Source organism: Magnolia sinica, chromosome 4, assembly GCF_029962835.1.
Source record: "Magnolia sinica isolate HGM2019 chromosome 4, MsV1, whole genome shotgun sequence".
Lineage (NCBI taxonomy): Eukaryota > Viridiplantae > Streptophyta > Magnoliopsida > Magnoliales > Magnoliaceae > Magnolia > Magnolia sinica.
In genome coordinates, this window is record NC_080576.1 from 741,508 (window position 1) to 753,221 (window position 11,714).

Sequence of the window (11,714 nt, forward strand, 5' to 3'; positions counted from 1 at the left end):
AATTTGGAGCGTTCAGTTTGAAATGATGTGTGCCACGTGTATAATTTCCTGAGTGTCCACTCATCGACCATGACACTACGCCAGAGTATCAAGTAGCTCCTCTGAAAATGAGTTGAGTCTTCAACATTTATTAGCCCCACATGAAGATCTATTGAAAGTTTACAGGCCTTCCCTCACCAACACAAGTAATAGCGTTATCCTGTTGTTTTGACCAGCTTTCCCCACTGAGAACACATCTTTATATCATTAATGAATGGTTACTCTCAAGAGCTAGTCCTACTCTTCCAACACTTGCTAATATGGAATGTGTTTAAGTCCAATCCAGTCACCAGTTGTCCAAGCATGCATGCAGACCATTGGTTAGTTCTTTTTAACCAACCATTTCTTTGTACGCATATGGCCCACATGCTGACCCGACTGGCCTGATTTTCGGGTCATGGCATATAGACAGTGGGACAGACAAGATGAATGGTCTAGATCCCATCCGATAAGTAGCCTTAGCATGCTCCTGGGCATATTTCAGGAGGTCATCCAAGATTCCAAATTGCCTTTTGGGTTTCTTAACTTAATCTTATTTTTGTATTCTAACCTCAATCATTCCATTGCCAACAGTAGCCCATTTTCTTTCTAATGCATGTAGGGTGTAGACACATAACAAAACTACCATAAAACATTAAACACATGCATGCATAAATGATAGCATCATCTATACCATCAGCAAGGAGACTCTGCAGAGATAGTCATGCCACCTTGGTTTGGGTGGTGCTCATGGTTTTAGGGTGGGTGCCCTTGAGACTTGAAGGTTAACTGAAATGGACCCAATCTCTTTGTGAGTTTCCCTGTTCTGGTTTTTTCCATTTCTTGCATCGTTTAGTTAGGTTATTTTCCATAATTAGCTATTTTCAAAGCTCTTGACTGCACCAGCTCAGTTCTTCTCCACAGCAGGATAGTACATTCCTGTTGCCCTGTGACCTCATTAAATGAAACGTCTGACACTGGTTTTTCCAGAGGCTGGGAAATAGTATTTAAAACTCATATATATATATATATATATATATATATATATATATATATATATATATATATATATATATATATACGTGTTGGCGTTTTTGGAAATGGGAGTGCAGGGTGAGTACATTCCTCTGGTGGAAACACACCATCCCTTTATTGTGTTTTATGTCTAGGGCTGGTTTGCATTTGCATTTAGCTTACTTTAGTTACTCTCCTAAAGACACTAGCTTTTTTACTCATTGGAGAAGTTGATTTGAATGATTAGCGATTTTAGAAAGTGGGTTGTTGCTAACATGCCTCACACAAAAGAATTAAAAAAAAAAACAAACAAAAAAAAAGAACATGGTCTTTTATTACGTTGTAGCTGAGAGGTGTTTGGAGGTGAGTTTTGTGTCATGAAAACAAAAGGGCTGGGGTATTGTTTGTAACTATAGATTTTAGGAAGTGGGTCTCTTGTGTCCAAGGCCGAGGCCAAAAAGAAACAAACGAGAAGGTGTGGGGGTGTTTTAAACGGGATTGAATTCAATGATATTCTTGGTTTGGACTAGTTTCATTAGTCACACGTAACCTGTTTATGTCATTGTCATTGATGGTCTGTTTGGGTAGAATCCACACTAGGGAATGTAATAAATAACAAAGTTTTTGCATCTGCTTTCCCTTATTATTTATAAGAGAATACAACCTTCAAGGCTGTTTGGTTTGTCGATTTTTTTTGATAATATAAAAGAATTGTGTTATCATTATTATTTTACAATTGAATAACCAAACAAAGGAATGATTGGTCAATGTATTTAGGAGATAAAAAAGTAATTTATTATAATTGTACTTTCACATAATTTTAATTATAATTTCAAATTCAAATGGTGAAATCAACATATTTTGATAATAATTTAACATTAAAGTATTGTAAATATGTTATTATTATTATTATTTTATCGTCAATAAATCAAATACAGGAATTGGCTGTAAAAGAAAGTTAATGTCAAGAAAAGTAATTTGTAATTGTTATAAAATTTCTTTATATTACCATGTAGTAAGTGAAAGAAACCGACTTTCATTTCAAAAAGTCAATTGAAAGAAAAAGGAGTTTGCTTTGGATGTAATGTTTTAAATAATTATTTTAGAGCATATGGAAAATAAAATTTCAAAACTTTTCTTTAATAAAACAAAGATGTGAAAAAGGTTTGCTTCAATGGGTGATGAAGTTAGCTTCCCTTGGATTTATCTCATATTTAAGATTTATGTTCAATTCAAATAGGACTAAAGGCATTTTCAATAGGGTTGTCAAGGGTATTTATGGTTGGACTTGATTGTGTGATTGGAATACTTTACTTAATTTATCTCTGTGTCTTTCCACGGTTCCCCAACAAGTGATATCAAAGCTTAATGTTTGGACACGGTTTGAATCTGAAGGTATAGTATCAATAGCTTTTAATTCTAAGTTCGATGTTGAGTAATATTTTGAAAAAAATAATTTTAAACAATGAAAGGCCAAGCTGATCGATTTCCTGATTCAATAAGGATTAGATGATATACTCATTAAGAAGTGAGCATAGTCTATAACAAATAATGAATGAAATAATTAAGATTGGAATACTTTGCTTGATTCACCTCCCTGTGCTTCGGCAGTTGGGAATGGCCTATTAAAAAACTTAATTTTACCACGCGTGAGCCCAGCCCATTGACCGCCCTAACTCTTACTGGGGTCTTCTTTCCAGTCTGGAGAGAGTCCATTGACAACCCTAAAATCATTTGAATAGATGCAGGTATAAATGTATGTCACTGTACACTATCATTCTACTGGGCACATGGCCCACTAACAAAGATCAGCACCGTCCAAACATTGTTCATGTAGATCAGCACCGTCCAAATATTGTCCAGCACCATCCAAACATTGTCCATATCAATCAACGATTAAAAATCGTTGGTTAGTCACTCAGACATGATCTTGTGCTTGCGGTCCATCTGAGACTTGGAATTTCATCACTTTTAGGCAAAACACATATTTTAGCGGGCTTATCACAACCATAGTGTCAAAAATTATATATCTCACTAATTGGGGATATTAAAGTTGATTTAGTAATTAAATTCAAACCCCCGTGAATATACCATATATAGGTATTTTTAAATTAAAGTTGATTCACACTCAAAGGTACCAAACACACCGAGGGGATTGCCAATCCAGGGGGTTTCCAATCCTGGGGGTTGTGAATCTAGGGGGTTCCAAATCCACGCTCTACTTCGGGTGTGTTAGCAGAAGCTGAGGTTAACCTCTCTAAAAGTTGAGAGAGAGGGGGAGAGAGGCTATTTACTGTTGTCTACAGGAGGTGTGGTGTCAAAAGTTCATTTCATGCCCTTGAAAAGAAAGCTGTATAGGCCAGTGCAGCCTCCAGCTAGCAGACAGAACAGTAGAGTATTTTTCTTGTCAAGGGGGAGAGAGACAGCAAGGAGAATAGATCCGATGAGAGAGAGGAAAGGCTCTTAACTTTCACCCTCGCATGTGTGATGAGTTGACGTTCACACGTGTGAATGATCGTTAAAGAAGAGAGGGAATTTAAAAAGAAAGAAAGAAACTACTTAAATTAAAGGTCAGGGTCAGTCAGGGTGGTGAGGTCTCTCTGGGGGAGAGAGAGAGAGAGAGAGGAGCCGTGTGGGTTTCTGTTAAAACACTTTTGCTGTTTCAAGTTGTTTTCATTTCAACCCATCGTCTCTGGATACACATTTCTGCAACCTATCAGCAGCCCTCCTTCCTACCTCTCTCTCTCTCTCTCTCTCTCTATCTCTGTCAATCTCTTCCCCCACCCATCTTCATTTCCTTTCATTTCTATCTGGCAAATGAAAATGACCTTGCAACAGTTCAACAGCATCACCATCTGCCATCATGAAAATGAAGGCATGCCTAGCAACTATATCTATCCCCCACAAGAGAATTCCTATGGCGGTGTAAGGAGGAGCTATTCATCTTCTCCTTCTTCAATGGGGGTGTTTGCAGATATTGGCTCTCTCTCCATTACTCCCAGCTACGGAGGAGCTTCAGCAGCCTCTTCTTCAGGAGAAAGCTATTACTGCAAAAGCGCTGAGAAGGGTAGGAGAACTTGCTGGGCTTTTCCTTTTATGGGTAACTGCAACAGCAGTAGCTTGGAAGACCATCATCCCCACAACAACAACAACAACAACGACAGCGAGGTGGGTGATGGGAAGGGCTCTGATTCCAGTGACAATGCCATGGAAGAGGACAGAGCAAATGAAGACAACCCAAATGAAAATTCAGGAGGATGCAAGGAACCAGACAGTGGGCAGTCTAAGCTTTGTGCCAGAGGCCATTGGAGGCCTGCAGAAGACACCAAGCTCAAGGAACTCGTAGCTCTTTATGGCCCTCAGAACTGGAATCTTATAGCAGAGAAGCTGGAAGGAAGATCAGGTAACTTTCAAAGCCAAAAAAAAAAAAAAAACATCACTGTTAGAATTAAAAAAGAAAACCATGCTACTGCTACAGTGTTTTTAAAAATTTAAATTATTAAAAAAATAATTTAATGTAAGTTTCTTGGTTTGAACATTGATGTCTAAAACTCTTGTCTTTTTATTTTCTTCTTATATTTGAAGGTAAGAGCTGTAGATTGAGGTGGTTTAACCAGTTAGATCCCAGGATCAACAGAAGAGCTTTTAGCGAAGAAGAGGAAGACAGGCTAATGGCTGCTCATAGATTGTATGGGAATAAATGGGCTATGATTGCAAGGCTTTTTCCGGGCAGGACTGATAACGCAGTCAAGAACCATTGGCATGTTATCATGGCAAGAAAATACAGAGAGCAGTCCAGTGCTTATAGGAGGAGGAAGCTGAGTCAAGCTGTTCAGAGAAGGTTGGAAGATGCTAGCAGCTTTGTCTGCAAAGATACAACCACAAGAACAGAACCCGTTTCCCTCAATCTCTCCAGTTTCAGCAACCCATCTTCCTTCCCGTTTGCTACTGCCGTCGATGTTCCAAATGGCCCAGTTCCCATGACCAATGGAGGAGAAGACTCAGCTTCAAGCTACAGGGATTTGTTCCATGGTTTAACCAGCAACAAGCTCTCTTCTTACAGTGGGTCTTGTGGAGAACAGGCACCTTTCGATTTCCTTTCTGGTATGTACTTTTGACCCTCCTCCCATCTGTTTTTGCCGGGCAAGTAATGTTTCATATGGGTTTCTGTGCCGCTGCTTCTCATTGGTTTCCTTTTCTGAGGTCTACCATTTCTTTCTGCTCCATGGTGTCTGCATTGCTGCCCCCTTCTCATTTTATTGTCCAAAAGATACATGCATTCACCATTCCTTGGTTTTAACGTGCCTATCCATACTTTTATATCAGGTGGTCTCAAAACTTTTTTTTTTCTTCTGTTCATACCTGGAAAATCAATGTAACTAAAGTACTTTTTTTTTTTCTTCTGCTTTACAAATATGATTTTGAAACAATGGAGGGTATAACCGGGCTAGAAATTTACTTAAAAACAAAAAAAAAAACCCAGGAATCAGTCTTCCAGGGAAGAAACAATGTAGGTAAATAGGCCTACTTTTCCCCATTTTCTTCATCATCTCTGTGGTGGTTGTTTTGCAGGTCCCAAGATTCATGACAAGGCAAGCTTTTTCAGCAATAGCAGGCAATGGGATAGGGCAGGAGATGATTCCCACACTGGTTATTATCACCACCCTCCATTGATGATGGCAGTGCCACAGTCAAACCATCACTCTTCTTACTTGTCTGACTCAACAACATCAACATCCCAAGCATCAGCCAATGAATCATCACTGATAGAGAGCCAGTTTGACAACCCCATTTCACCACCATTCATAGACTTTCTTGGAGTTGGAGCTACCTGAAGGAAAGGCCCCGAGAAGGGAAAAAGGAAAATTGAGTCGATGAAAAGAGAGCTGATTCTAAAAACCCAGGTGTCATTAATGGTAAAAAGGAGGGTAGGAGAGGGTACTAATGTACTGTTGGATGGCAGAAATATCTGCAATAATCGTCGTAAGCAACCTCACTCCTTTCTTCCTTGTGACCCACCAACTTCATATGAAACCACTTCCTGTGAAAGAATAAAGATACATTTGAGTAAAGTACCATATCACTCTTCTTCTATTTCCCCTTTTTCTGTTGGGCTTTACAAGAGTAAGCAAAACTCCTTTTTCTGTTGGGCTTTACAAGAGTAAGCAAAACTACAGAAAAGGCCAAAAAAAAATAAAAATAAAATAAAATCAAAGCATTCTGCAAGGCTTACCTGTAATCTGCTACTTCAACTAGGAGTCCCAACAACATTGTCCTCGGAATGTAAATGAAAAAAAATAAATCAAACCGCTGTAGTTCCTTTTTCTTATTCTTTTTTTTTTTTTTTTTTTTTTTTTTTTTAAATAATAATATTTTTAAAATTTTTTTTTTTAAATTTTTTTGTTTCTCCTTGCTAATTCACAGCCAAGAAAAATGGCATTTTGCGATGATGTAATTAAAAACAAGAGCTTTGGGGAATAAATACTATCTCCCATTCTCTCCCGTCCACCATTGATGTGGACCATCCATCCTGTGGCCCTACCATTGATGTGGTCGTTCATCAGATGATCTATACGATCTTGGGACTACCCACTAGTGGTTGCCCACAAGTGGGCCCCCACTGGCCCATATCCAACAGGGCCCCCCTTGGATGTGGACAGTCCATCGTGGGGGTCCTACATGGGGCCACCTTGATGTTGACTGTCAATCATGCAGCACCTACCATTGATTTGGGTTGCCATCTTTGATGTCCTCAGTCCATCATGAAGGGTGCACCTTGATGTTGACTGTCCATCCTGCACTGCCCATGGGTGGTTCATCATGTGGGGCTCATCTTTGATGTGGATTGTCCATCACCTGATGCCCACCTTCGACGTTGGCTTTCCATCATGCTGCACCCACCTTTGATATTATGCAGCGTCTAAAGAATTCTCTTCCTCTTCTTCTTTTGTTTTTTCTCTCTCTTCTCAACTAAATTTATTGCTATTTTAAAACTTTAGAAAAAACCATTTATTACAAAACGTATGTACCAAACATGGGTCATTTGAAGAATTTGTTGGCATGAGTAACAAATTTCGGTGGGGTTCATTTACAACAGGAATCAGTGATGTATTGGTAGTTGGTACTCCTACCTTGTAGTTGCATGTTTGATTCCTATCATAGTCATTACTTTCTCGAACAAAAAGAAATGACTTACTCGAGTCCAGGCAAGTTTCCAACAGACTCGTCCCAAAATCTCGTTGAATCAAGTTGACTCACCCGATTTTGGTGTTCACCCACCACAGTTTTAGAACTATGAATGAATGTACATATTTCAATTTTCCTGTCTCATTTTGCACCATCACCCAGGTGAAAAAAGTGATGAACAAGGATATATAGCTTTTCTGGCTTTATCTCCATTTAGATCTCTCACGATAATACAAGTGGTCCTTAATTTCCAAACTGGAAAAGAAAATTCGTAGAGTTGTTTCTATGGCATTAATCTTCCTAATAAAGGGTCCTTCCAAAGGTTTTTAAAAAAAAAATGCGTGGGAGAAGAATCATGGATATGATGAGTGGGAGATGACAGAACAAAGGGGGGGAAAGGGGACTTTTCAAACATCCATTCCTCATGGGCCTGCAAAAAATTCAGTAACAGATTCTCCTTCAACGGCACATATGCCATGCATTTATGATGATACCTGTACACACATCCTTCTTTTCCCAACTGAATCATTTTTCTCATGCCATCTATATGGGATGCAAACTGCCAGTCGTTCACATTCAACAAGGTTACCAAAACAAAGGCTATCTAACCTTCTAGATACTCTCATATGCAGCTCTGCTAAGTTCACACGTGTGTAGAGCCATGCCCATCCACACACAAGATCACTTGCTAGCATGGCACATGTGTGCAAGAGCCGAGTGGAACACGCCATTTACATCTTCTGCCTAAAAAGCAGACCATTTCGCTCCTTTAGTGTGGACCACAATATCCAAAATAGATGAACAGTTAAAATTAATTTTCCAGCCATCTATTTGTTTTGTAAAGTGGCCCACCTGAGGAATGAAACGGTCTGATTTTTAGGCCAGAACGTCTGGACAGTGTGGGCCACTCCATGGAAAGCTCAGATCTTGCACATGAACAGTAAATTCTACTTGAAGAAAATGCACATAAAAGGAGGTATCATATGATGCTGGATCAAGAGAGACAATTTCTCCATGTGACCCAGAAATGTTTAAGGCATGCAGGACCTAACTTTCTGTCATCGAAGCTGTTGATTTGGTGGAAGCCAACACAGGATTCGCCATTTCCTAGTGTCTAACTTTCCATTAGATGATACTAGTCATCTGATGAAAAGGTACCATTACAAATAAATAAATAAATAAATAAATAAAAATCCACGTTTAATGCCCAACAAATAGGACAAGATCATCTGATGGGGGATTTTGGAGATATCTACTTTCACCATGGGACCCATCATATGAGTGGTTTGGATCACCAGAAGCTGGGGCCCACACATGTAAAGTTTTTTTGACTGAACAAATGCTTGATCAATCACCAGTATATTTCCTCTATCAAGGGAATTCTGAGGCATGTCATTGTCAGAAACATTTCTCTATTTAGCAGTATAACTGAGATTGAATCCATGATCTTACAGTTGCAAACTGCATCTAGAGAATAGAGTATGATCACCTAATCTTGTCCCAACATATGCTATATGTTTACTTCAGATCCTGATGTAGATAATTGTGACTGCTTGTGAATAAGACAACAGCAAAAAGGAAATAATCAAATGTAAGCCAGAGATTTTCTCCAGGAGCCGATACTAGTAGTTTCAGGTATTCCATATTCTGGATGCCCTAATCTCATTAAAAAAAGGTGTGGTTGATCCATGATTTTTTGTTACAATTGAGTGTTTACACCAAACTTGTGGTTACCAAACTCATAATCAAAAGAAAAAAAATTGCAACAGATGCTGGTGGGAATATTCATCCTGCTTAAGCAACAAACAAGATGAATGATTCATCTAACAATGCCTATCAACACAAAAATGTGGTATCAATTTACTATCTCTGAAGGGAATTGCCAATAATGGCTAAACAAAAAAAAAACCCAGCTCAATGAATACTTCTATTTCTAACTACAAATACAGTATATATATGAAATGAAAATAAAACCATTTCATCATCATCATCAGTCTTGCCTTGCTATTTAGACTTTGGCTGTACGAATCTTGCTTCACCAATCAAGATAGAATTCGCATGATTACTTGGCACAAGTCCACAAGTAAGCTGCCTATTTAACATCAACCTCCCTCCTTTACCCAAGTTGGGGATAAGCTGGCACATCAATACCAGGAGAAGTTTCATATGAAAATCAGACCATTTGAAGAAAAAAAGAAAAAGAGGGGGTATTATTTATTACCATTGCATACGATACTATCAACCATGTTTGGTGTTATGATGATAGATTATAATGTGGTTATCATATTGGGAAGTAGTTACAGTAGTGTCCAATGTAACTTACATATCTGCATGAAACAAAACCTTATTAGACTTTTTTCTTTGTCATGTAACATATTTGCTTGTAAAGACTGGAACAAACAAGATAGTTGACCCTAATAATTAAGCACATCCCAGTGAGCTAATGTACTTAACGACTGGTAAATAACAATCTTGAAAATGGTCCAGTCTCTCACTTAGTTAAAAGAGAACTTACTCATTTTGCTCTTGACAGCGATCTAAATTGCTGTGAGAAAAACAGAGCTATTAATTGACTTTGAAATAGAGAAATCAGTTAATGCATTAAAGATTCAGTGCAAAAGAGCATGAAGCTAAACATCTTGAGAGACGACAAGTTCTATGCCATCTGCAAAGCCCTCTAAAGTGCCTTGAAAGAACTAAGTAAGATGCTGCAATACATGCATTTCTAACCCTCCATGATCTGGGTCCTTACTCATGCCTCGGTGGTAGACTCACAGGAGTTTCAACACGTGTTTATGGGTTTGAGTACCCATCGTGGTGAAATCCCACTGCGGTGTGAGTGCGTGTGTTAAAAAAAAAAACCTCCATGATCATGAAGATGCCAAGCCCACTGGGGATGATGAAAAATGTCCAAGAATGTCCATCACAAAACATCCTGACCACAGTATCCAATCAGGAAAACTCTTCGAAAAGGATATTTAAACAGCAAATACAGATCCAGTGACATAATTCATGTAACCATGCAACGGTGGAGTAGTTTAGACTCAGTATAGCATTGAGGTGCCTGCAAGAATGGGTGAATTTATTTTTATTTTTTGAAGCATTGGAAAAATCCTAATGACAAGAGATCATGTGACATTGTTTAATGGAAGATCGCGGCAAACAATGTCTAGAAGATTAGAACATGAAGATTCCTTGTGGGTTTCATTCCCGGAATGCCAATCTAGAATTGTTCAAAATGAGTCCATCCAAACCGAGTACACTTTGTGTAGGGTTGCATTGTCCAAGGCCTCAACCACAGATAGTTTTGGGCATCGAGTCGAGTTGGACCGAGTTAGGGCTGACCTGACTCGATTCAGTTTTGAAATAAACCTGACCCGAACTTGACCCAACTCGGTACCAAGTCCAACATGCCTGACCCGATCCAAGTCCAGGTGTGGCCTGGACTAATCCGAATCAAGTCCGACCCGGTCACCAATCACAAGTACCAAGTCAGGTCGAGTCAGCACCCAGTCGGGTCAGGTGCAACAGGTATCCACAAGGTTGAAATCACCACTCCAAACCCAGGTGCACTTGCCAGAATTGTGGCCTCTCCATCAGTGGATATATATATATATATATATATAAAAGTCGAGTTTGGGATCGAGTTGAGTTAGTACTGAGTTGGATTTCGTGTTGAGTTGAGTTATTGGGTGAACTGAACTCAGACTCAGTTTGAGTTCAGATTGGACGAAGTCTACTCGATTTGGATTGACTCAACTACTCGGTTTAGATCAAGTCGGGTATGAACGAGTTGGATGAGTCGAGTTTGCCGAGTTAAGTAACCATGGAGAGCGGATTAGCTATTACCCGGTAACACCTTAGTGGGTGTTAGCCTAACCGTGTGGGGCCTACCTTGATGTATTTGTTTTATATCTATGTTGTCAGTATGTTTTTCTATCTCATTTTAGGACGACATCCCAACATTAAGCAGATCTAAGTTTCAGCCGGACCATACCACTAGAAACAGTGATGAATGACCATTAAAAACATTTTGTGGGCCACAAAAGTTTTGGGTCAAGCTGATACTTGTATTTTAACTTTATCCAGATATTCTTGACATTATCAAAAGGTTGGATTGCCGATAAACATGTTTATCGAAAACCATACGATGGGCCCTTTGGACTTTTTAATGGTGAAGCACTCAATAACCACTGTTTCCTGTGCACCTGAAATTTGGATCTGCATAAATTTTGGGACCGCTTCCTAAAATGGGCTGGAAAAACGGATGGACGGAGTAGATATACAAAATATCATCAAGATGGGCCCACGATACGGGTAACACCCGCTAAGCTATTACCCAGTAACACCTGATTCGCACTCTCAACGAGACCAGAACACAACCTGACCTAGGATTGGCCTGAGGGTTTCCAGCCCGAGCCCAATCGGACCTCATTCCAACGAAATCTGACCCGATCTGAAGTTTTTGGTTTGGCCTATTCGAGATTGGCTTGCCC

At 39.3% G+C, this 11,714-nt stretch overlaps 1 protein-coding gene across 1 annotated transcript; it reads left to right on the plus strand.

Moving 5' to 3' along the window:
- The first annotated feature begins 3,612 nt into the window (after positions 1–3,612).
- LOC131242056 (transcription factor CSA-like) lies at positions 3,613–6,110 on the plus strand. The gene is made up of 3 exons (XM_058240435.1): positions 3,613–4,435; positions 4,618–5,136; positions 5,605–6,110. Exons 1-3 carry the CDS (start codon positions 3,850–3,852, stop codon positions 5,865–5,867), a joined length of 1,368 nt encoding a protein of 455 aa, XP_058096418.1. The 5' UTR covers positions 3,613–3,849; the 3' UTR covers positions 5,868–6,110.
- The last annotated feature ends 5,604 nt before the right edge of the window (positions 6,111–11,714 follow it).

Excerpts from the sequence above, each read along its gene's own strand:
- LOC131242056 (XM_058240435.1), top strand. The coding sequence starts at position 3,850 with ATGAAAATGACCTTGCAACAGTTCAACAGCATCACCATCTGCCATCAT. Across the intron at positions 4,436-4,617 it reads GAAGCTGGAAGGAAGATCAG|GTAAGAGCTGTAGATTGAGG; the intron begins GTAACTTTCAAA and ends TTATATTTGAAG. Across the intron at positions 5,137-5,604 it reads ACCTTTCGATTTCCTTTCTG|GTCCCAAGATTCATGACAAG; the intron begins GTATGTACTTTT and ends GTTGTTTTGCAG.